The sequence below is a fragment of the Pantherophis guttatus genome, chromosome 5, assembly GCF_059756535.1.
Source record: "Pantherophis guttatus breed Tessera chromosome 5, ASM5975653v1, whole genome shotgun sequence".
NCBI lineage: Eukaryota > Metazoa > Chordata > Lepidosauria > Squamata > Colubridae > Pantherophis > Pantherophis guttatus.
The window spans coordinates 50893181-50920740 of NC_142067.1; the positions used below are offsets into that span (position 1 = coordinate 50893181).

The 27560-nt window shown below is 35.7% G+C and overlaps 1 protein-coding gene across 3 annotated transcripts in view; it reads left to right on the forward strand.

Moving 5' to 3' along the window:
- MAP3K7CL (MAP3K7 C-terminal like) overlaps window positions 1-25891 on the forward strand; it is a 39592-nt gene extending 13701 nt beyond the window's left edge. For all 3 annotated transcript variants that reach the window (XM_087895057.1, XM_034429540.3, XM_087895058.1), the window contains 3 exons: window positions 5784-5845; window positions 21359-21474; window positions 23529-25891. In XM_087895057.1, coding sequence (XP_087751183.1) covers window positions 5784-5845; window positions 21359-21474; window positions 23529-23709 — 359 coding nt within the window. In that variant the 3' untranslated portion in view covers window positions 23710-25891. The remainder of the gene's footprint in view (window positions 1-5783; window positions 5846-21358; window positions 21475-23528) is intronic.
- Window positions 25892-27560: the final 1669 nt, after the last annotated feature.

Genomic DNA, 27560 nt, shown 5'->3' on the forward strand with positions numbered 1-27560 from the left:
CTTACACTTAGGCGAGAAAAAGCAAAAGTACACATATAGACTGGGTGAAACCAGGCTTAATAGCAGTAACTGTGAGAAGGATATTGGAAAAACCAATTAAATATGAGCCAACAGTGTGCGGTGGCAACCAAAAAAGTCAATGCAATCCTAAACTGCTTTAACAGAGGGATTCCATCAAGATCAAGTGAGGTACTAATACCACTCTATAAAGCCTTAGTAAGACCACACCTAGAATACTGCATCCAGTTTTGGTCACCACATTATAAAAAAGATGTTGACTCTAGAAAGAGTGCAGGAGAGAACGACCAGTGGAGACATGATAGCAGTGTTCCAATATTTGAGGGGCTGCCACAGAGAGGAGGGGTTTAACCTATTTTTCAAAGCACCTGAAGGCCAGACAAGGAATAATGGATGGAAACTGAACAAGGAGATTCAACCTGGAAATAAGGAGAAACTTTCTGACAGTGAGAGCAATCAACCAATGGAACAGCTTGTCTTCAGAAGTTGTGGGAGCTTCATCACTGGAAGCTTTCAAGAAGAGACTGGACTGCCATCTGTCACAAATGCTTGGGCGGGGGGATTGGACTAGATGACCTACAATGTCCCTTCCAACTCTGTTAATCTGTTATCTGTTAAAAGTTAAAATGAAAGAATTCTAAACCCAAGAATTTATCTGAGCACTAAAAAATGTGATCATACATTTAACAAAGTACTACCCCAAACTTTTTTAACTTCAAAAATTCAGTTCAGGAAAGAAAATATTTTTGCATAGTTGCTGCATTTTGCATTTCTAGAAATCAGAAATTCTTGGTAGTGTAAGACTACATCCATAAATTATTTATTTTTATATCCATTCATGATTTAGACAGTATAATTGTAAATTAGTCATCATAATTCATGTCATTATTCCATATCAAAAGTTGCAGAGATTTAATTACCATTATACTCATCATTTTTGTTTTGTGGTAGGCACTATTTGCTCAGGATGCTTAAGACTGCTGGCTGGATTTTTCCATACTATTATTAGGAAATACACATTTGTTCTGAAGATCTATTTTTGGTCAAAGCATACTGTCTTCAGACTAACTGCTAAGATTAATCAGACAACTTCTCTACACTTAGTTGTAAGGCACAGTTTCCATGTGAGTAATATCTTTGCAGACCAAGGCAAACATGATGTTAATTCATAGGCAGTGGTAAAATATTCCTGGACCATGTATGGCTTTTGTGGTCTCTCCCTTACAGCCCACTCCTGATGCCCTTTTTATACATGTCCAGCTGTTGCTACAAATGTTTCTGTCCTGAAAAACAGATGATTGAGTGAAAAATATTTATCCTAAGGGGGAAAAAAATGTGAGGAGAGCACTGCTTATATGGTCTTTTGTTATGGAAATACTCCACAGCAGCCTGCTATTCAGTTGCAAGTATAGATGGACATGAGAGAGGGTGTCTTCCCTTTTCTCTTTTCCAGACAATGGGACAAAGAAATGTGTATATAGGAATGTGTGCATACCAACCTTCAGACAATATGACTTGAAATCTAAATATTACCCATATCTCCTAACTCTGCAAGTAACAATCAGAGCAGAATATTGCTATTATTGTTGTTGTTATCTATGAATCCAACAAATATCTTTATTAACAATAATAATATCATTATCATTTTCTCATCCAGATGGTCAATAAATTTTATAGACAAATTGTTGTTTCAGAGGTGCATAACTAATACAATTTGGCATAAATTCTTACATACTGAAACACATCCTATTCTCAATATTAGCAGAAACCTGAGCAAAGTTTGAAACATCTTTACTTTTTGGCAGAAGCTTGTAGGAGATGACCAGACTGAGCCCAAGGGAGAAGGTCAAACGTATCATAAATCATGAATCCCTTCATACCCACAAGAGATCTAAGTCCAACCCATTTTGAATGCCTCTCTTATCTTTCCTGCATTTCCCTTAATGGTCAGTTGGCCAGATTCTTTTAGAGAACTTAAGCTTGCAATAAATTTTTATACTCTTTTGAACTGCCTGAATCTCCTGATTTCCCAGGCACTTTACAAAGTTGCTGTTTTTGAGATGAATTCTCATTTCTCAAACTTCTCAAATTTTGAGATGAATGATTATTTCTGATGTGCCTCCATAAGATAGTTCACTACATTGCGTTAGTGTGACATGTTTTTGTTCGGTAAAATACTTCCTGAGGTATTATTATGCAAGAGCTATATGTGTAATAATCACCGAAACCTAAAATAAAGATGTTGACAAAAAATGGATGCCAAATGGAAACTGGTTTTCTAAGAGCAGTCATAGAAGGCAATTTCAGTCAGTCCATGTCAGTTAGGGAGTTTAATCTTTTTGAAAATCAGAACCACCACCTGTATCTATAATTAAATAAGAAAAAAATTAATGTGATGGGAATCCTTCTGAGAAACAGCAGTTTTGAGCTATATTGTACAGTAGTAAATTAATATATGTCATCTATCTATCTATCTATCTATCTATCTATCTATCTATCTTCTATCTATCATCTATCTACCGTCTGTCTGTCTGTCTGTCTATCTTATCTATCTATCTATCTATCTATCTATCTATCTATCTATCTATCTATCTATCTATCTATCTATTTTTCTATCCAAAAAGGCTTGATGGAGATAGCCATCTCATCCCACTTGGACTGCCTATCCCATCAGTCCCAGCAGAGGAGGCATGCTACAGGCCCCATTGGCCAGGGTATTCAGCTGGCAGAGTCCAGCAGAACATCCTTCTCTGCTGTCGCTCCTACACTTTGGAACATCTTGCCAGGTCTTTAAGCTCTTGCAGATGATCAGGAGAGTTGGAGCCAACCCTCCCAGAATGAGGTCAGCTCCAACACTCCTGAATGTCCATAAGAACTTAAAAACCTGGCTCCGACAGTTGGCTTGAGGCTCCAATGGGGGAGCTACTCATTGGAGGTGATTGATAGATTGATAACAGATCCCACTCCCCCCCCAATCCTACTCACTCACTCCTCATCTTTTAGTTAGGGTTTGGCATTCTTATAGTATAAATAAATAAGTAAGTAAATTAGTAAGTAAGTAATAAAATGATGAGCGTACATAGAGCATAAATACGGAGATTGGGCAGCCTTATTTTTATGTCAAAATCTCTGCTATTATATTTTGTCAGTGATGTAGTTAATCAAGTAAATGCTGATTTTTCAAACTACTGTCCTATCCACATATTTGGAATAAACTACATTCAACTCACCAAGATTTTCTTTGAGCAAACAAACTAATAGCTTCTACCTCTGTTCAGAAAGCCACTGGTATTAAGAAAAAAATATTTTTTGCCTTATATGTGAGAAATTTTCTAGTCAATGTTATTTATAAAAATAATTTAGTAAGCCAAAGGAACGATGAACAAAATACCTTGTTTTATTAGCCAAAGATTAGATACAATTCCACTTTTTTTCCACTGTTCAATCATATCTGATTGTTGGAGACAGGCAAGACAAGTCCCTGTAGTTTTCTTGGCAAGGTTTTTCAGAATTGATTTGATTAGATACAATTCCATATAACATGCATAAAAACGTGCCAATGAGGTATACCTCAAACTAATCACTGGAAGAGTAAACATAATGCTCATCATTGAATCCATCAATGTTTTCCCCTTACCCAGACTGGTTTGGGCTGCCTGCCATATGGCAATTTGCCGGAGATCTGCTCATTCCATTCTCATTCCAGAAGAAAAAGAGGATGTTACTATTGTCCAGCTGCTCATTCTTGACATCCCAATAGTCTTTCATGGTCCTCCTGGAGCTCTTAGGACACTTCAGACAAGGCTTTTTTGTATTGCGACATAATCCCAGAGTAGAAAATACATCTGCTGCATATCTTAGTATGAAGTGGGCACATATGTATTTTTAGCTCTTCATCTTTTTATAATAAATGTAAATAATGAAGCAAATATGAGGTCACCATTCCTCATTTAATGAATCTTTATAGTTTCTTCCTTTAGAGGAAAAACAACTTTATATGCAGTGTGAGCAAAGGCAGTCCCAACACCAGGAAAACATATATTAATGGGAAAGGTACAGCAATGAATTAAAGCTGAACAATGTCTGACTTCACACAGCATATTGGAATAAAACTGAAGAAATAATAGTAGGGCTTATTGTGATATCTGTGTATATGATGCTTCTCTTTCAGCTTATGTAAGCAACCATATTTCAGTAAGTCATACCTTGTCAAATTGTGTAAATCCAGAATACTATATGATGCCATTAAGATTCGAGAAGAAATAATATTTAGTTTTATAAACATTATAAAAGCTTCCAGCTTTCAGTGGTTTTGGGAGAGTAACTTAAATTAAATTACTAATATTACATAATGTATATTAATAATGAATAATGGATTTGTAAAAAAATAAATAAAAGGACTTGATATATTTTATTCAGGGAAAAGATGCCCATCTACAGCAATGTAAGACAATGTATGTTATACAGAATAAATGCAAGACAGAAATGTAAGATAAATTAATGCATGGCAAGCAAAGACCTTAGCGTTTTAGGAACCCCTTAGGGTCAGAGTCAGGGACCAAGAAATCATCACCTTGGTCAGACATCATGTCCCAGTGGTCTTTTTTTACATGGCTGCTACTTCTCTTGATACTCTCTCTTAAAATATACTTTACAAAATATATAAATAGAATTTTCTGTTTTACCCAACAGGCTAATATTTGTTTACAAATAATTGTTTGCATTCAGTTTTGCATGTTGTGAACACAATTGTGGGTTATTTAAACCATTCTTTTAGAACAGATGAACACAGAAGCAGAGGGTGAGTCAATCAAGTTTCAACCAGAACCAGCTAACAGCCACCATCACCAGTTGCTTGAGACAAAAAATGTAAGCCAGTTAAAACCCCAAGAAGTATTCAGAATGGCTATGACTACATTACTCTTTAAGAGTTCTGTTAGTTATATACTAATGCTGACTTAAGGTCATTGCAGAAGCACTGTATCTCTGTTCCTTCTTCCACTCCCTGTTTTCCAAGCCTTTGATCTTGTGTTACTGATACTTCTTGGTCTCTGATCATTGCTTCCATCTCTGACCATACTTAGGATTACAGACTGCTCCTTGGCTTCTGATCCTCTGGCAGCAATGTTTGGCATTATAGTCTGTAGTGTTTAGCATTTGGGGACTAAAGAAATGTTAAGAGTAGTATTGTAAAATACATTAGCACCAAGGGGGTTACAACAATGGTTTCCTGTGACTGGAGATAGACTTGGTGAATCCTCAAATATGGAATGATTGTTTCTAGTACTTCAGCAACTGTCTTTTCCAATTACAAAGAATCAGTAAAGGCAACCTCTTTCCACTAAGGTGCAACATCACAGGGGAGCTTGGTTCACATCATTCTTCTCCCCATCTTTAGTGGATTGGTAATTGTGTAATTGGAACAGAAAGTTTGATTAAAAAGCAATATCAATTACAAGAGAAAAGGGAGAAGTACCTAACCATTCTTCCAATACATGTCACAGCGGAATCCAATATGAGATTCAGGATATAACTGGCTGTAAAAAAATCCAAGGATGATACTTTCAGTGATCAATTATATTGGATAGACACTCGTACATATCTTTATTTTAAAAAATACACATATATTGTATAGATATGGAGACAATCTATAAAATGTGATAAAATGTCAATCAAAATGTTATTTCTCTACATATAAGGATACAAAGATAAGCAAACTCTAATCTTTATATCATGAGTTCATAATCTTTATGTTTTTATTTCAGATGATTCACCCCCAGAGAATGCCTTTCCTTTGGCTTTTCCAGATCTAGAACAGCAGCTTCAGGTGCCTCTGTTTTGGTTTTTTTTAATATTCAAAGCTATAATATGGAACATATTTTTGAAAATTATCAATAATATACTATTGTTAATGGGAATCCAAATGTACATGCAATTAACATATTAAGATGTTCTCAGATAGTGTTTGGTACAGAATAATCATTATGGAGAATGTCTAAAAATAATCTGGTCTGCAAGATAACTTAATAGGATTTATAATAGGTAAGATATAAGGAAGAAAATTTAAGAGACAATACCTTATATTCTTCTGGGGCAGGGGTGTCAAACTCGTGGCGTTATGTTTTCGTCACATGACATATCACAACTTTTTCCCCTTTGCTAAAATGGGGGTGGGCATGGCCAGCACGTGACACATCTGGTCCATAGGTTGCGAGTTTGCTACCCCTGTTCCAGGGCAAAGGATAAAGGAACTTTACTTAGAACAATTATGAGCTCTTCCAGAGGTAAATAAATAAATAAATTCTAAAAGCTTCTGGTGCCACAGTGTTAAAAGGGGGAAAAATTGCAATACACAATTCAGTCCAAGAAGAAAGGGAGGACATATAGGAAGGGATGTTAGAATCTCTTAGTTCCAGTTGTGTAGCGCCATTAGACAATTATGTGACATCATGGAGAGAGGTCGGTTTGGGTTGTGCATGTCATGTGTTGGCAGGTGAGAAAAAGAAAAACAAAGATTTTGAAGAAATGAACAGTAAAGAAACAAGTTTTTAACTGCAATTACAATTCAAAATGTTCAAGACATTCTGACTAACAATATAAACATAATTTGTGGCAAAAGGGTTTGTACCAGGGGTGGGTTCTAAATTTTTTTACTACCGGTTCTGTGGGCGTGGCTTATTTTATGGGTGTGGCTCGATGGTCATGTGACAATTCTTTAGGTTTTAGCAGAGATACTGGTCTACCAGGCTTTTAACTGCTTGCAGAGATGTACTGGTCTACTCATTTGTTTTTGGAGGCACTGGTGTACCCATTTATTTTTGCAGGCACCGGTCTACTCATTTATTTTTGCAGGCACTGGTCTACCCATTTATTTTTGCAGGCACCGATCTACCCATTTATTTTTGCAGACACCGGTCTACTCACTTGTTTTCTTTTAACACTGATCAGCTGTAGGACGGCCCTTTGAAGCCTGGCGGCAAGAGTTTAAACAGTTTTTTTCTCTCTAGCCGATCAGCTGGGACTCAGGAGGCAGCAATAGATTGGGGGTGGGGCCAAATAAAAGGTAAGAATAATGCATGAGGGGCGGGGGGGCGAGGGGCAGAACCGGTTCTGTGACATCATATCGTCACCGCTACCGGCTCAGCGGAACCGGGCGGAACCCACCACTGGTTGTAAGTGTAAAAAACAGTCATAAGTCACTTTTTTCAGTGCTGTTGTAATTTCAATCACTAAATTAACTGTTGTAAGTTGAGGACTACCTGTAGTAAAATAACAAAACAAAAACCTTGTGCCTTAATCATTCTCTTAGGATGCACTACCCCTTTGCTCCATGTAAAGCACATGGCAATAATCCAATCAGGAAATAATTAAGGTGTGGGTACAAGACTGACTGTTCCAGAAAAGAGTGCAATTGTCCCACAAAATGGATTTCCACAAATGCCCACCTAGCTATGGCTCATCATCAAGCAGGTGCCATGAATACAGAGATACCCTAATTGCACACCAATTTAGTGCAGGAGAGTACAGCCCCATTCAATGTCAAAGGTAACAACTCACCAGACCCAGGAGAGCCAAAAACCCAAAGCCACTCTGTGTTGCTAGGCTTAAACTGGGCTTGGATAGCACTGCAACAGTATCACCTACATGGCCCCGGTAGAGACACATACGTGGGTATCATTAGCATACTCTAGTTCCTCTGCTGGCCCAGCTAACTGGTACAATGTTGGCCATCCATCAAACCAGCCAAAACCATCATACGCAGCCACCCACCATCCACTATATCACCAAAGATCTCAACAAAATGAGCCTACCAAGCAGGCATCCACATCAGTTGCACCCTTCTATCAGGCAACCCTTAAGTAGCAATGTAAGTTTCAACAGGCAAGCTTCTCATTAAGTTGTCAGTAAGGCCCTGATACTTTTTGTTTCTTTGCTTTCTTTGCTTTTTTTTTTTTTTTTTTTAGTTCATGGTTACTTTTGTCTCCAACTCTTGTATGCAATTACCTTGGCTCATTCTTTTTCATCTGCATAGGTTCACATCTTGCTCTAAACTAGGATTTGTTTTAAGAATAGCTAATTCAATAATCCATCGTTGCCTGATTTAGACATAACGTAAGCAGTAAACAAAAATTTATATGTCACAATGGTTAAATACATCTGTTTTGCCAAGCCAAAGTTAAATAAAGACTGCTAGAATTAACTAAAGCAAAAACAAAAATAGTTGTTTTGGTAATCATGACATGTCAAAACTGATTTAGACATTTCTTCTCATTCATATAATGAGAAGTGTCAAGAGAGAAAAGGCTAAAGCAGGGTTTGATATAAAGTTCTGTAAATATTTACATAATAATCATATCAGTGCCCTTCATTCACAATATTTTGGAAGAATAATAATTAAGGAATATATGAGATTGCTTCTAAACTGTTATAACAATCTTCGCTTGTTCTGTGTTTTGGCATGGATTAAGTGGTGTTTAAGAAGCATTTATCATATGGTTTTCACTAATATGAATTTTGTCTAATTCTATGATCAATTTTCCCATTTTCCAACAACTTTCTCCTTAAATAGGATAGTATCATCTCCTTTCTGGTCTAGTTTTGCATTCGATTGGTTTTTTTTCCTTCTTAATGCTTGTTCTTATTACACTTTGTTTATTATTGCTTTTCTTTAGGTGCTAAGTAGGTAGCATAATTAATAAGAATAATTCTCTTGTTCATCTCCTCTTAGTTAACTATTTTGGTTGTAATTGTCTTTCTATTCTTAAACTGCTATCTTACAAATGCAATGGATTCCAACTCTTAATCCCAACCAACATTATTTGAAGAAGGCTGTTCTGATGACTGGAGTACTTTATCTGGCCTTCTCTAGGTGTGCATGATATGCAGGACCATTATATATACAAACCAGTCTGGTGTATATTTTATGTAGGAACTAGTATTTCATATTCATTATATATTTCATTGTTTCCTAATGTGTTTATTTTGGATTAGAATAAAAGGATGTTCTAAATTACTCTACATGTCTGTTTTTTTTCCCAATTTAACTGTCTATCTCTTATATGGTCAAATGTGGTATAAACCTCTAGAAACAGATTTCTTACTAAATATTAAAATTTTCATGGCCTGCTTCATGTGTGGCATCTTTTTTGTCTCACACTGTAGACAGTTTTGCCAAAGAACAGTGTACATAATCATATCTGAAGTCTTGAATATAATTATTTTGTTGTTAATTCAGAGATAAACAAGATCACATTCTTGTATAATTTTTCATGTTTTGCTATGTGACAGTTTTGCAATGAAGAAAAAGAATAAGTAGGGACAAAGGCAACCATGGCCTGCTGCCGGTTCAGACCGGTTCAGGCGAACCAGTAGTTCCAACCAGCAGTCTGCCCACCCGCCCTGGTGCTATCACGTCCTATATAATCGCCAGTTTTATGATGCTGCGCGCTCTCACATTTTTGATTCTGGCTGAACCAGTTGTTACATGAGTATGTGAGACCTACCTCTGGACAAAGGTGCTGCTAACATAACTGTAGTCCAATTTTGACAGAGTACACTGAATTATTCACTGGTTTATACCAGGTTAACTTCAGAATCATCTGCTACTTGTTATCCTGGAAATAGAGCAGTATGTATTCATATGAAAAACAGATTAAATTAGAAGGATAAAGCTAAAAGGTTATATGCTTAGGAGTAATTTTTGTTTAATGCTTTAGGAATTACTTCTATGTATACTCTTGGTTTTTTTGAAGTTCGTTCTGTCACAGATGGGAATCTGATCCAAGGGTATACATCTTCTAACTCAATTATAGTTCTGATCATAAGAGAGGGTGAATTATACTAAATGGATAACTCTGAAGATATGAGATGTAACATTGGTGGAGACAACTTGAGCTATTAAAATTCTATAAACTGAATCCATACAACTGGTTGACTAAAAATGACATTGCGGGAATGAGAAGCATGGAAAGAGGGAAATGACAGATTTGTTAGACAGATGGGCTGCCTTTCTCTTTATAGAAAGGGGGGGGAGATAAGAGCTGCTTAAGTCAGGAATAAAAAAGTTTTCTAGTTTTGGAAACAGGATTTACATGGTGGATAACAATAGAAACATTCATGAAAGACTAAACATGTAAGACAAGCTGAACATAGTGTTCAAATAAGAAGTATGTATTTAGTCCTTTTGTAAATACTGGGAGAAAGATCATTAATTTGAACTGAAAATTAATCAAATTAATGAAATACTTTATGAAGCAGTTATCCCTGAACATTGGGAATCAGGCCTATTTTAGACTATTGCTTCTGACTTCTGGAAGTCATCATTTCTCTACTCTTATGCGTCATTATTGGGAGCTCTTACTGTTATCATCTTGTCATCTGTGCTGTTCTTCAATTACTTCACTTTTTCAAGATACTTTTTCAAGTATCCAGATCTATTCCACAAGATATTGACTCCAACTCCACAGTCGTGTATTACAGCTGATCCAATCATGAGCTTGACAATATGGCAGTGATCTGTAGCTTTAGCCTACTTGAATTGGCTAGTGTCTCCCTCACAGCCGTTATTGTTTTTCATTGAACAGAGCCATCACAGATATGGCCTATTGCTATGTTGTAGACAAGTGACAATCAGTAATCTATAGTATGAAAAGCATACATCCCTCCAGAGATTGTAGTTATCTTAGTGGATGATGTATTTAAATTACCATTTATTTGAGTCTGGTTCAGTAGTGAATTGGCAGCCAGTGAAGATATTTTAGTACATGTAACGAACTAGCTCTAGCTTCTGGAGCAATCTCAAGGGTGACATCACATGGACTGCATTACAGCAGTTAGGTTATCATCATGAATCAGCAGAGCCAAGCTATCTCTATGCAGGGTTTGAGAATCCCTCATCTGCAGTGCTTTTTTTTTTTTTTTTTAAGAAAAAGAAATAAAGAGCCATGAATTTTTCTTCAGCACCTAGTTCATAGATGAACTCATTGCTGATCATGCACTAGTTCTCTTAATGTATATTCTTTAACTGCTTATCATTAAGCTATGGTAATATTTTAACCTAAACTTTCTATGAAGCTAGTAGCTTCATATAAATATGAAACATAAAAAATAGTTCCTTCAGGTATCCTAAATTAGAAATCCATTGTTACCTTCTAGAAATTGGCTGACGAGTGACGAGCTGACGAGTTCCATAATTGTGTGCAAACAATACTATCAAAAGCAAAATGGGGGGGGGAATCAAAGTGTCATTTTCTCTATCTCACTTCTCAAGTTATTTAGAAAATTTAAATAACTGCCCAATTTAAGCAAATAACTCTGGATGGCTAACAATACAAAACCAATATAAAAGTATACAAACAAATATAATAAATACAAAAGCTGAGGGAACTTACAAATAACTCACAGCCCAAAATTAATATATATTGAGCTGTGCTAATGACCCATACTTAAAGCCCCCACATTCTTAATCAGTTGAAGTTCCCAATGGCTTTCCAAGGGCAGACCCATATAGAGACCATTACAGTAATCTAAATGGGAAGTTACTAAAGTACTGTATGAGTGACCCTGAGCAAAGCCTCTGAATACAGGAATGGGCACAACTGTTACACAAGATGGATTTGCACAAAGACCCTCTTAACGATTACATCACCAGCTCCTTGAGCAGGACTTGAAAATCCATGAGGACTCCCAGCTTGTGCAACCACTCTGAGGAATGCTACTCTATCTGGAGTTATTGATAAAACAGCTCCAGAACATGGCACTCTGAAACCTGGAGACATTTGGTTCTGCTTGGGTTGAAATATTCATCCCTATCTATGCCCTCATCACTTCTAGCACTGGTAAGCACTTTTACTGAATCATTTGTACAATCCAGTACAGAGATGTACACCTGGGTATTAACAGCATGCTTGTAATATCTCCCCCCCAAATCCGCTGATAGATGATCTCACCCAGCAGCTTCATTCTCTAGGCTGCCCAGCCAAAATCTACCTCTGAGCAGATCCAAGTGACCTTACCCAATAGATATTTAGAATAGTCCTTGGGATGATCCAAGCCAATTCTGTCCTTAAATAATACTAATTAAAAAAGCTTTGAGACAGATCTTTAGACAAGCAATATGCTAACAGAATTGCTATAGTTAGGTTACAGCTCTGTTTGCAATCATCATCCCCAAAAGATGGCATTTACCCATGGACATCTATTATAATCTTTTGGGTCCAGAAAGATTTTTCTCAGAATAATTAAATCTTCTTAAGGACCTTAGTTACCAACTCTTCAGTAATGAATTCACTATTTATAAAATTCATCCAGATAACTCTGCATTTTGCAAAAATTTATCTGAATGCTTCAGTTAGTTTCACTTTCTTTTTCTTGGCCTGTAGCAGTAGAATAATCCAAATTACTGGGTTTCAAACTCCATTTTGATGGTCTTTTCTGGAACACTGTTTAACCATATAGATGTGAATGGATGTTAATGGCGGACATAATACAATGCATTTGTTTACCTGCACATGTAAACCAATACCTGCATATTGGCTTGAGTTCATGTCTTAAGCAGTTGAGACTTAAAGAGTTATATTTTGAGCCATAAAAATGAGCATGAGTGAAAAAAGATGCTAGTTCAAAATTTAAAATAGAATATTAATTTATAGAATTTATAATTATTGTACAATTCAAATAAATATTTTGAAATGAAAATTGATAATTTGTTTTGGAATACTAGACTCTAATTTGCTTGTAAATAACTAACTAATTGGAGGATCCACTGCAAAAAGTCAGATTTACATTTCTTAATATTTTTTAAGGTTATTGTAGTTGATACCATAGATGTTGCTTTGCTTCAACTCTATTTTCTGAGAACTGAAAACTTTTGTTTTATATTTTTGTCATGTTAATTCTGTTTCAAATATACTATGAATATAGTCTTAGTGATAACTTATTTTCCACATCTTTTCATGGTAAGCAGTGTTATGCAAAGTAGGGAAGAAGAGTAAGAAAATAAGCAAAACAAATTAAAGGAATGATATGAAGAAAAGAAAAGACAGTGCAGTAGAATCTTGATTTCATGTACCATGTCCCAATGTGGTATGCTGCAAATTCAGTATTCTGAATTTGAGTTCACACTTTCCCTCCCAAATAATGAACAAAGTCCATTATTTCCAAAGGATGATGAACAATGTTCATACATTTTATAGAAATGTATGTACCTTGTGTAAATTCAAATTTGATCAGCTTTGTTTTAATAGACATCTGTGCCCTACAAATGGCCTATAAAGTTAAATTTTTATTTCTAACAAAATGTAATTTTACTAACACCATATACCATATTCCTATCTTTCTATGCATGCAAATCATCCTTTTTTTTCCTATCAAATACATCCCCCACATTGCTACACACTGCTGTATGTGTAGCTCTTTGTGTTTCTCTTTTTAAGGATATTGTCAGTCTATCATAACTTTCCTGATCCCTATTCTTTCATACAGTTATGTAATGTGATCCTCTTTCATTCACTCTATACAATCAAAGTGAGGCTGGGGGTTCCAAACGTTTTTTTTATCAGGCTAGGTAACATCTCCAGCAGAATTTAGAGAATGCCAGTGTTGGAGTTTTTCTGCTTATAAAGGCTTCATGTAATAGTAGGTCTTGTAATGGGAGGGTCACATCAGGTGGAGGATGGGTCTTGTGATAGGCCAGGTGTGGGTGGCATCAGGTGAGGTTTTTGGGATGGGTCAATCAAAATATCCAAACTTACATCAACAGTGGGAAAAAATACTTCAGGATGGTTTGATCAAAATCAAAATTACTAACTAGAATGTGTTGTAAAAAAATAAAAATAGGAAGAAGAGCAATTATTTCTTTTCATTTTCTGGAGTTGCAAAATCTGTAGAGTGAAGAAACAGTGCTGAGTTTGGGAGGAAATTCTATTTATTTAAAGTGGCTATAAAAATTGAAAAATGAAAACCATAAAGTATTACAATGAAATTGATGCCAAATGCAAAATTAAAGTAAAACATGAAAATATAATTACTAAAACTTCACAAAAGCAGTGCTTTTGACACATGTATCTCTTTAGGAAGTATTCATTTCATGCCTGATGAAAAATTCTTTCCTGTGTACCCGAGTTGGAACTGGGGTCATCTTCAAAAAGTCGTTCTTGCTGATGTAAACTAACCATGAAGATTCACAGTGTGAAAGTCAGTCCCAAAGATTATTGAGCCTTATGCCATTTATTAATTTAGTCTGCCATCAAATCTAGCTGACACATAACATTATTTTTTTAAAAAAGTCAATTCCACCCCTTTAAATCATGTCCAGTGGGCAACTGGAACTAAGGTTAAACAGTATAGAAGATAAAAGAAAACTCTTCACCACCATAGTTCATTCACTAGAGTCTATGCATGTGCCAACAGGAACATCCAATTCTACTGCAAAACAGTGTCTCCGACACCAAAGCATCTAGGACAGCCAAAAAAGGAGATCATGTTTGATGCTACTTGAAGTTACTGAGAAGTTTAAAAGCACTAGCAGGATCCTACTCTTATGATCTGATAATTTTAAATTATAGGTCATTATTCATCAAGACAAAGCAGTCTCGGTAGAATTTCCCAAGCAAAACTTCACACTGAGACATTTCATATAACCATTAAATCCATTAAATGATTAGAAGAACATTGATCAGCTCCCTAGAGTTATTGTAAAAAGCAGAGACTTTGGTAAGATACTTTCATATTCTGATAAATGTTATGGAAACAATAACAATTAATGTTTAAATTCAAAGACTGAACTTGCATCAAAGAGAATTATAAACAGACATCAGATGTTATCATCTGTATTTGTTGTCCCAGGCCAATTATTAGTCAAAATTGTTAGCTGTTCTTTTATTGAAACTTACTAAAATAACATGCTAAAGGTTAGCGAATAATATTGTACCATTTTAAAAGGATCAATCTGAATATAAATATTCTGTGCCACTCCCTACATAGGGACTCTAAGCATTTTCCTCCACAAATAGAGGGATCTAAAACAAGGGTGCGGAGATAGAAATAGTTTCTTTCTTATAACAGAGGAATGCTAGTGCTGATTAACAGGACCACAGATGAAATTAAACAAGTCCTTACTCTTGACTCAAAATGTAGTATGGTAAGAAGTTAATTTAATCATTATAGAAATGTGTTTTACATAGTTATAGGTAAAAATAACCCATCCATCAATTTGTGTCAAAATATAGATGGTCAGCCAAATGAAACAAAAATATATCATCTGAATGAATTTATGAAATGATGCCTGTTATGGATGTGTACAAATCTTTGAGGTTTCTGATTAAAAACTTCAGGTTCCCAGAGCAGTTTCCCCCTTTTTTATTCACATAAAAGACCCCAAGAAGCAAGTTCAGCTACACTTCAATTAGAACAGTCAAATCATTTCACTTTTCTGCCTTGACTGTTTTGCATTCTTTTGCAAGCAAATCTCTCTCCTGCCTGATACTATTTTGTGATATTAAATTGTAAAACTATTCATATCTAGATTTAAGAATAATATTTGGATTTAAGAAAAAAACTTACAGAACTTAGGCAAACTTTCAGTTGTCTCTTAGCATCTGACCTGATCTAGTGATGACTCTCCTATAAATAAATCTTTGATCTTTCTTTGGTTTGTCTTGTGACACACACATAACAGGCTTACTGTCTGAATTGGCATGTTAGGTCCCATGGTAGTTTTCTTCATGAATCTTCCTCTGAGTCTGCCCCTCAAATATTTCATGAACTTCAGTCCACTCAAGAACAGATAAGCCTTCAGCAGTACAAAAAATATGATGCATCTACTTTAGGATCACTAGATATTTTTCTTGGATTAAGATATAATGTTCTACATCTATCAGAACCAAGTCAGTTTTAAACACTATTAAATCTTTAGCTGCCTACAATCATGTCCATAAGAAAGCTCCTGCTTTCCCCCCCAGAATGCTCTTTTTTAATCTTAATCTGTCATTCTCTGGGTTTTAAAACTTCCTCCTTTAGACAACTCTGTATCTGCACTTCCCCTTTTTCCCATAACTACCATGAGAATCTAATATGAGAATCTAAACTATCTTCTATTCATAACTCCCTAACAGCAAAGTATAGCCTTCAGAATTAGGACAGAACTACTGTATTTGTATATTTGCAAATACCAGCAACACACTATGGAGGAAAGCACACTCATCATAAATCATCTAATGTATTTTATAAATTAGAAATCACATAATTGACTTTGCTTTATAAAACATAGAGCACTTCTTCACCAAGTAGCTTTATCTCAGGCTCCATGATGGTGCCTTCTCTTGCCCCAGGTCATGATTTAAGCCTATCACAAAACACAGAACACAGACACAGAAGATTTAATGAAAGAAAACTAAAACAATGCATTCTTATGTTAACAACATCTTCCATTCCACACCAATTACGTTACATTAAGGTTCAGTAAAGCTGAAACACTCTTGGATTGTGCATGCTTGTCGTTATGTAGCATGCATTTTAATGCTTACTATGGAACTTCCTACTAAAACTGCCCTCTTCCAACAGAATATTATTGTGGATCCTATCCAGTAGGTATGAAAACTAGAATTTATTTCAGCAATGTGAATCTCTTCCAAATACCTTTATCTTTATTATGTAGTATGACTACATAATAGAAAAACCCACAATACTCAGCAATTGTCTGCATGTAGGTAATTTTTGTACAAAAGATTTAAAAATTTAAGGCACTATTTTTATTATTAATAATAAGCCTACAACGGATCCTCAGAATGATGGCTTCAAATTACTCCAATGAATGTTATCATTCTATCACATCCCCAAGTATTCTGTTATTGGAATGTAAAATATGTTATTAATCTAAATCAATGAACCTTTCCAAGATACTGTTGACATACATAGGACACATTTGTGATGAGAAGAGCTGCTGCCTTCCTGACACTCTAGCAGGATGTATAGAATTTCTGTCTGGCATATTCAGAAGATTAAAGGTTCATTTTTAGTAGCAATAATTACACTATGTGCCTCTAGCTGATATTTATTTATTATTGATTAAATGTAATTTAAATTAGCACAAGACTAGAAGTTCTGTTTGACGATAGACAGAGCACTCAGAGTTGTGTAGCATAGGGACAAGAGTGTTGGATTCAGAATGCAATCTCAAGCTCCCACTCAAAAAGAGTTTTCTGGGTAATTTGGAGCTAGTCATGTATCTTAATGCTAACCATCTCATTGGATTGTTGTGTAGATAAAATTAGAGGCAGAAATAATTTGTATATTGGCTTGAGCTTTTTCATGACAAAAGGGAACAAAAAAGAAATGGGATGATAAAAAACTGAAAGATAGCAGGCATTATGGTACCACACTTTAGAATTTAGAAGATGTGACCAATGACTTATTAAAGTGATAAAACAGGTGCTTGCCAAGAATATTAAATTGTTGAGATAGGAAACAATATTGCTGTATTAGATATTAGATTAGATACCCCTCATCCTATCAATTTATTATACCTCAAGTCTTTCAGAATCTTGCAAGTCTGAATGTGCTTGGAATTGTTCATCAAGCTTTTTCAGAATGCATTTAATGCACCTAATCCGCATCTTAATGCACTCCACCTCTCTCCCTTTACCTTTGTGAGATCTAGAAGAGAGTCTTATACGAGTTCTGCCCTGGGCTCAGGTTGCTTTCATCTGACAGTTGTTTGTAGTAGCAATTCCATCTATGCCTCAAGACTATTCCCTTGGTGCCTTAGTCAAATACTGCCTCCTTTATCCTTTGGGATGCTGTTCTCTTCTTTCTGTACTTTTCATCTTTGCACAGAGGAATCCCTCACTGCCTCTTCCTGCATTCTCTTGCTTGAGCCTAATACAGTCCTCTCATTGTTATTTTGTTTTATTACCCTTGTTGGACCATCCTACAGGTAGTGGTAGTCCTCAACTTATGACCACAATTGACCCCAAAATTTCTGTTGCTAAGCAAGACCACTGTTAAGTGAGATTTATCCCATTTTATGACTGTTCTTACCACAGTTGTTAAGTGAATTACTGCAATTGTTAAATTGGTAATACGTTGTTACATGAATTTGGCTTCCCCATTGACTTTTTTTGTCCCAGAAGGTTGCAGACGGTGATTACATGACCCTGTGACACTGCAACTGTCATAAATACATACCAGTTGCCAAGTATCCAAATTTTGATCACATGAGCATGGGAATGAATGTACAATGGTCATAAGAAAGAAGCGGTGGTGAGGCCCCTCCTCAAGAAGCCCTCCCTGGACCCGGCTGTGTTACCATCCTGTCTCCAACCTTCGCTTTGTTGCGAAGGTTGTTGAGAGTGCGGTTGCGCGACAGCTGCCTCAGTACCTGGATGAATCGACCTATCTAGACCCGTTCCAGTCGGGCTTTAGGCCCGGGTACAGCATTGAGACGGCATTGGTCGCATTGGTTGATGATCTCTGGAGGGCTCGGGACAGGGGTTGCTCCTCTGTCCTGGTCCTATTAGACCTCTCAGTGGCTTTTGATACCATCGACCATGGTATCATGCTGCACCAGTTGGAAGGGTTGGGGGTGGGGGGCACCGTTTTACGGTGGTTCTCCTCCTTTCTCTCCGACCGGTCGCAGTCTGTGTTGATAGGGGGGCAGAGGTCGACCCCGAGGCCCCTTGTATGTGGGGTGCCACAAGGATCGGTCCTCTTGCCCCTTCTGTTCAACATTTATGTGAAGCCGCTGGGTGAGATCATCCATGGTTTTGGGGTGAAGTACCATCGCTGATGACACCCAGCTGTACATCTCCACCCCAGACCACCCCAATGATGCCCTTGAAGTGATGTCCCAGTGCCTGGAGGCCGTACGGATCTGGATGGGGAGGAACAGACTCAGGCTCAACCCATCCAAGACCGAGTGGCTGTGGTTTCCGATGTCCCGATATAGTCAGTTGGCGCCATCACTGACTATTGGGGGCAAGTTGTTGGCCCCCACGGATGGGGTTCTCAACTTGGGCATCCTCCTGGACTCACGGCTGTCTTTAGAAGAGCATATGACGGCCGTGGCCAGGAGGACTTTTTATCAGGTTCGCCTGATTCGCCAGTTGCATCCCTTTCTGGATCGGGACTTGTTACGCACGGTCACTCACGCCCTTGTCACCTCACGCCTGGACTATTGCAATGCTCTCTACATGGGGCTCTCCTTGAGGAGCACCCGGAGGCTCCAACTGATCCAGAATGCGGCCGCGTGGGTGGTGATGGGAGCGATGTGGCGCTCCCATGTGACTCCCCTCCTGCGCGAGCTGCACTGGCTCCCAGTGGTCTTCCAGGTGCGCTTCAAGGTTTTGGTTACCACCTTTAGAGTGCTCCATGGCTCAGGACCAGGGTACTTACGAGACCGCCTTCTGCCACCAGTAGCCTCTCACCGACCAGTTCGCTCCCACAGAGAGGGGCTCCTCAGGGTGCCGTTGGCCAAACAATGTCGACTGATGGCCCCCAGGGGGAGAGCCTTCTCTGTGGGGGCACCTGCCATCTGGAACAAGCTCCCCCTGGAGATACGGAGGATCCAAGACTTACGCACCTTTCGCCACGTCCTAAAAACGTTTTTATTCCAACAGGCTGGCCTGGCCTAACTCTCCCTTTTAAATTGGGTTTTAAATGTTTTATATAAATTGGATGTTTTAAATTTGTTTCTTGAGCCCAAATTATTTAATCTATTTTTAATAGCTTTTAACTTTTGTATGTTTTTTGTATTTTTATCTTGGCTGTTAACCGCCTTGAGTCCTCCGGGAGTAGGGCGGTATACAAATATGATAAAATAAAAAATAAATAATAAATAAGTGTGAAAAACAACAGGTCATTTTTTCAGTGTCATAACTTCAAACAGTTACAACACAAATGTTGTTAATTGAAGACTGCTTGTAACTACAGTGCCACAGATTGGAGGTAAATCTCATAATGAGACGTGGCAATGGCTAAGAGCCAGAAAATTGAAGAAAGAGACAGAGGAGCTAATTCTGACTGCACAAGACCAAGACTTAAGAACAAATGCGTACAAAACTAGAATTGAGAAGACAGTAATAGACAACAAGTGCTGCCTCTACAAAGAAGCTGAAGAAGCAAGAGTTCACAAAGTCAGATCTTGCAAGAAGATTGTACAGACTGACTACAAACAACGGCATGATAAAGTAGCAACAATGATGCATTGGAATATCATGAAGAAGCTAAATTGTTCTGGGACTTTAAAATTCAAATGGACAAGCACCTGCCACATAAGTCCTAGACTTAACAATTGTCAGTAAGAAAGACAAAAAAGTTTGGATAGTGGACATACAGTAGCAGTATCTGGAGTAGCAGAATAGAAGACAAGACTGGAGGAAATACAAAGACCTGCAAAAAGAAGTAGATAAACTGTGGCAAAAGAAAGCAAAGGTAGTATGAAAAGTAAAAGGCACCTTTGATACAATCCCAAAACATCACTTGAACACCATCAGCATGGACAAAATCTTCTTTAACACCATCAGTTGCTTTCTGTATATCCCAGGTCCTTGGGAAGAACTTGATAGGTGGATAAAAATGCCAAATCCAACCTGAACATCTGGCTGACTGTGCAACAAACTATAATTTATTATTATGTATTAAACCTGTTGCCATCTGAATCTCAATGACTCTGGATGGATGCCATCTATTCCTGCCTTCCAGAAGCAATGAGAGGCCCATACTGGCAATAGGGCAAACAGAAATTATGGATTTGTCCTCACTTTTTGAGGCAGGTGGGCAGTTCAAAATGTGAAAAATAAATAAAATAAAAAACGGGATGTCACCAGAGAATATTTGGGATCTATATGCTTAATATGACCATTTCTAAATAACAACATACAGTGAAAGAAGAGTGCTTACTTTTTAAATTAAATACTGTACATATTTCTTTTAAAAAACCACATGGTGAACTTTTACTCACAATTCTTCACTAACTTGATATACTAAATTATTAAGTACTACTTTTGAAATCAAAATTCTAGGCAATACTGCCAAGTGTGATTCTAGTAATGCATTATTTTATTCAGTTTTTCTCTTCTTATGTTTTGGTTATTGCATTGCTTCTTATTTAATATTTATTCTGTTTTGTTAAATGAGGCACAAAATGGTATTCTGAATGAAAGTTAATTACTTTTTCCTTAAATAAAAAGCCAGATCATATATCTTTTTTTCCCAGGGAGAAGAGGCAATGTAAACCTTTTCACAAGAATAATATCAAATAAAGCATCTCCTCTTTATGTTCAAATGACATCTCCATTTAAATTCTATTTATATTTAAATACCTTTTTTTTCTTTATTCATAAAGCCCCTGCCTCCCTGCCATGACTCAAAGGAATCTATACAGGTGTTCAAACAACATTGCCAAATAGCAGAAGAATACTATGAAGTCAAAAAAGAAATTGCACTGCTTGAAGAAAGAAAGTAAGTTTGTTTCCCCCATATTTCACAAATACTCAGTTTGTCACTGAGTCATAAACTGGTTTAGTGATTTAACTAAGGTGAAATAAAAACGCATTTATCTCTGTGAATAGGTGGAATATGTGACTTGCATTGAAAGTAGCAAGTGTCATTTGTTGAGATTGATGGCTGTAGAAATGAAACAAACAAACAAACAAACAATAAACATAAGATATGTACTTTCCCAATGTTTCATGTTTCTCTGTCAAGACAGCGTCTGGTCTGATTTTACTTACAGTGCAATAATTTTGAAAGTACTTTAGAAATCCAGAGAATTCAAAGCATTAAGAATAAATTGAAATGTTACATCCAATAACTTGGATTTGCTTTTGCAAATGAGCAAGTTTTCATGGCTTTAATTAACTAATAGAGAAACCAGCTTTCTTCAACCTGATTCTATGACGTGTAGGACTGTTGGATGGTTTTCGGTTATAAAAATCTAGAAGAAACCATTTAAAACAAAATATGATGTGGTAGTCTCCCAATTTTCACACATGGGAGAGGAGATTTCTGAAATAAAGTCTTAATGAAAATGTTTCTTTTTGATAACCAGATATGAATTTGTGTGCTATAAGAACTGATTCAAAGTGCAGTAAATTTGAAAACAGTAAGACATATGTGATAAAATGTACTTAACCTACTAGTATTAGAAGGAATCATCATGGTTGTTGGATGGAACCAGTAGTACTCTGGAGGTCGTTTACACAGGTTGACTTCAAATATTGTTTTAGGTTCACATGACTAAAAATCTCCTTTTAGCTGTGAATTTGTTTTTCTATCTTTCTAACTTGCTCCCTGATCAATAGGAATAAGCATTCTTGTGCAGTAAAGGCTGCATTGAACAGACAATCCTAGTCAGATGCTGCTAGGAGGTAGTTCATCATGATTCCTTCCCTCATTTCTCAAGTACAGTACCGCAAATCCAAATACACACAGCATCTTCCATTTATTCACACACATATGAAAGTATACGAAACAGGTGAACCCATTTGCAGGACAGCACAAAAAAGAAGTCATGACACTTAAATTTTCTCAGTGGTTTCCTGTGTCAAGGAGCAAGTGTGCAAGCAAGGGAGAGACATAGCACAGAATTGCCTGGCTTCAGTGCCTCTCCTCTGCCTCTCTTTTTCACGGTTGCCACTGGTAATAAAAATTCAGCTCCTATATTATTGTTTCTGATAAACAGCCTCATTGAAAGTATACAGTTGCAAGGGAGGAAAATAGTTATTGTAAGTACTGTATTTAACTGAAAATAATTATTGATTGTGGGAAACTATGGCCTATGGACATAAACTGAAAACTGCCTGAACAATGGATACAACCCAATTTTTCAAAGAGCAAACCAAATGCTCAGGAACACTGAAAAATATTTTTTTTTTAAATGGCATTGTGTCTCTTACTCAGTATTTGGGTAAACTCAGCATTAGATGTTTAGTTTTATCCTTTAGTATTGTATATATTATTATATGTTATATATAATATAACATATAATAATATATAATATTGTATGTTAAGTTACACGCTTATGTTTCAAATGAGTAATTTGTTACCAATACTTACCATATTATCACTGTTGTTAATTAAAAATAGAACCTAGAACTAATGATTAAAAGACCCTTCAGACCTGTCCATAGTTGCTTTCTATTAATAACAACTGCAGCAGGGGTATCTGAAAGGGAAAAAATCAAGAGGTTATACAAAGAATGTATATAAATACTATACATACATACATACAAGACAACTATTTCTTCCTTTTAATTCAGATTTACCTACAGCTGTTAGTGAAATTATACACAATGTTACCATGATGAGCATGTTGATTGCTAATTGAACACACCAACTTGAGTTTTCCCAGGGGGAAAAATCATACATTTCCCACTAACTGATGTTTTCAGAAAGCAATTCTGCTTTTTCTTTTTTTATTCATGGGATCTTTGGATCCAAGCCAAGATATCTGTGTTCACCTTTAATATAACCTTGGAAAATAAAAGACGCTTAATTTTTGTTTTCTTTTTCAGAAAAAAGTTGATCACTAGGCTAGATGAAGCTGAAAAAGAGAACAGGGATGCTGCACAGTTAACGAAGGAGTATGCAGATCTGACAGAAGAGAACCGGACACTGAAGTTGACCCAGACACAATGTGTAGAACAGCTGGAGAAGCTTAGAATACAGTATCAAAAGAGACAGGGATCATCATAACCTGAATCAACATATCTGGGCCAATAAAAAATGCAAATCTTGAGTCTGCTGGGTAAAGGGATTTTTTTTCTTTCTCTGTCTCAAAGATTCCTTCTAAAGAGTTGGAACACTTAACTTGCAGACTATACAAGCATCTATATTTAATGTAATGCTTTCCAGCCACTAGCTAAATATGGATATTGGATATTTTATTTCAAGTAGCATAGTTAGAGGCTTATCAGTCCCTATTATATATGCAAATGGATCAAGTTTCTGTTCTAAAGATATTTCTTTCAGTTTTAAGAAGGTTTAAGTGCATTAGAAACTGGTATGAGTCATCTCTGTTGGAGGATACATTACACTAAGATGTATGGCAGGAAGAATGTTAAAATGGGGCAGGCTGTAGCAATGCTGTCTTCTAAATTTGAACTAAGAAAACTGGGAAAAAACTTTGCAAGAGAGGTAAAAAGATACTCAAATATGGAAGAATATTTAAAAGTTAGCAGCATAGTACCTAAATCACTTTCTTTGTCAAGCTACAGCTAAAAAAATTATAAACAAATTATTTGGCAGTAACCTCCAAGATATTAAATAATATTTCAATTTAGAATTTCAGTATAAATTGACAAAGTAACATGTACATTGTTAAACAATAAAGGGAAAGATCTATGTTGTACAACGGTAGTAAACTTCTTAAAAGTAAATCCTGTTGACTTTAATGGCATTTTTGGTTTAAAATTTAGTTAGGCATTATTCCCAAATAAAGGCTTGAGGATTTAATATTTGACATCAAATTCAAAATGTAACAAAATGAACTACTATACATTTTTTTTAGAAAGAAATTGAAATTGTTACCCTTTCTGTGTATAGCATAAGTATTCTTTTAGTTGTAATTTTGTACAGGAAGTCATCTCTATTAACACTCATGCTACATATAAAAGTCACTATACGTTTGAAACAACATATGGTTGTGACCACACTCTAATTAAAAGCAGTGCTCAACGTGTTGTGAGAACCAGCCTGTTTCCAAGAAAGTGCATGTTCAAACCACATTGGATCAGTTTGTTTCCATTTCTCTTTTTTGTAAAAGTATCTTCAATACCACAAAGTAATCAGACTTATAATGCTGGAAGGAATAGGGATCATTCATCCAACTTGTGCTCTGAAACTATTTTTCAGACCAGGAAAAGCACACAATTATTTCAACAGTATAATAAAAAGAATTATTATACATTTCTATGAAAGTAAATTAATAAGACTTGCAAAAGCAAATTTTATCAGGAGTTTTGTTCCATCTTCCTTCCCCATATAGTCAAATAGGGCTAAAGATTAGCTACTTAAAGAAAAAAAATCTTAAAATTCTCCCCCACCTTTCCATGCCAGCCAAACTGCCAGGACTCTATTCCACATGACAATTAAGTATGTCAACACAATCTATGAACTGTTTTCTTTCTGATTTGTTCATAACAAAGTAGCATTACAATCATAATTGGAATAGGCAAAAAATGCCACTGAAGAAAATATTTTTGCCAGTTTTGTTCATGGTGTTGTTAAAACTTATGTTGCTGTAAAATGACAAACTTAAGAAAGTTTGTGTTTTACTTTATAAAAATCTATTGTTCTGAGGCTTCAGAAACTACAGAAATGTAATATGATACATATGTGTCTGTCAGGTACAGAAAAACTATGCCATCATCATATCCTTCCAGAATTATAGGCTGAGGATTAGTCCAAACCAGAATTTGTATAGAAATGTATATGATTCTGAATACATACTTTAAAATAAATTCAGTAGTATTAAATTAGCCTTACTTCTAAACACATAAGGCTAGGATCAAGAATCTAGAAATTATTTGTAAAAAAACAACAAAAGTAACACAGAGACATGAGGTGAATAATTTTATTATATGATTGTCCATTGGAATTTCAACCCTACGGTACACACATGACTTGAAAGTAAATTCGAGTTGGGATTTACTTTTTGGTAATTTGTTTAGGTTGGTAATGAAAAAATGGTTTAGTCTTACATCCATATTTTGGTGAACTTTCTAGAAAAATGGCCGATCTTAGATAAATATTTTAAATGTTTCATTTCCTTCTTTTTCTCCACAAACTTGTTTTCCTTGAATCTGCTAAAATGTCTTTGTTATATTGTTGTTCTATTCGCACAGTATTTTTTTCATTAAAAACAATTTTAAAAACAGTCTTATTCTTGAATTTCATTACTCTGCCTAAAATTTTGAACTACTAATAGTGGATTCTAGACAGACACAGACTCTGGTAACATCTTCAAAACGAGCCATCTTTATTGGAGTATAAGCATCCACTTCATAATAAGAATAGCCTTCAAAGTCTTATCAGATCTGTATCTTTTTTGTTACCACAGACTTATAAAATTCCTCACTAACCCCACCAACCTGTCTGTTCTCCACAATGAAAAACATCAAATTTAGCTGTATGGAGCACAAATTCATAAATCTTACCAAAGTTGGGCCCAGATAGCCATCAGATGAAGTATATTTCTAATACTGTTGCAATCAAGTTAGTTAGTCTTGTGGATGCTACTAGAATCATTGAACCGCATAGTTTGCTTATACCATTGTAATACATATTAAATAAAATTCATAAAAAATTAAAATATTTTATTGATTAAGCCAGCATTTAAATTCACTTTAGTTGGCTTAATATATTGCAATACAAAGGTTTTTTAAAAAATAAATCAAATTAAACTGCACTAAGCTCTATTATTGTTTCAAATGCCAGACTATATTATGCTCTTTTAATTTTTATTTGACTATATTAAATAATAACAAAATAAAAGCCGTGATGCATCCAGTTCATAGTATTAAAGAACCAATACAATCTTAATAATCTTAATGTTGATAAACTACATATATCAGCAATTAATTGCTTTTTTCTACCACTGTATAATAACTGTTTTAGTCAGCCCTTTGTCCCCAAAATGCATAATTCTTGGTATCTCAATAGTTCAAATAACATAGAGAACATACATCTTTAACATGATATTTGATCCAGAATCATATTAATCATTTTGTTTATGTAAGTATAAAATGCAACAATAATAGAATAAGACCAAATCATATGGATTAGTGTTCCATTTTCCGAGTTATGTCTCAAAAGCAGAGTGATAGTAACCAACTCTTACTGAACATTCTCTTATGCATCCAGTAAACATGAAATATACTATCGTTGTGGAAATTCAGAAGCACTTATGAAACCTGGACCATAATAAACCAAATAAGTACTTAGATTGAGTAAACCACCAAGAATGCTGTCTTGCTTGATTCACATGAAAATGTCATTTTAAAAAACTGCAAAAATTTTAAAAGCAGTTCCTTAAAACTGATTGATTCAAAGCAATGACAATGTGAAATATACATTTTACTTAAAATGTATTTTTAAATTGGATGATTCTATATTATAAAATTCTCATGGCTACATGGATCAGAGTTGTATTTAAATTCCAGTATTATCCATATAGTAACATTAAAAACAAACGTTGAAACTTATCTGACACAAAAATGGAGGTCAAAATTTATCAGGATTTTAATGAGGGTGAGATAATAATATGCTAAGCTCAGCTTTTCAAAAACTCCAGGGCTGGTGTTTCCCTGTTTTTCTTACTTTCTGATAATACTAATAATACTCTGAAAATGAGTATTGATAATAAATATAATGAATAATGTATCAGATACTTTAATTTTACTAGGAATAAGTGGTCCTGTAGTGATTTTGAAGGAACCTCAAGCCAAAATCAATCAGTCTTTATAGGTACGTAAAGGAAGTCATAAAATTCATGAAAAGTATTATTTCATCCTCTTTTTTTCTATCAAGCCCCAATTTAGATGCCT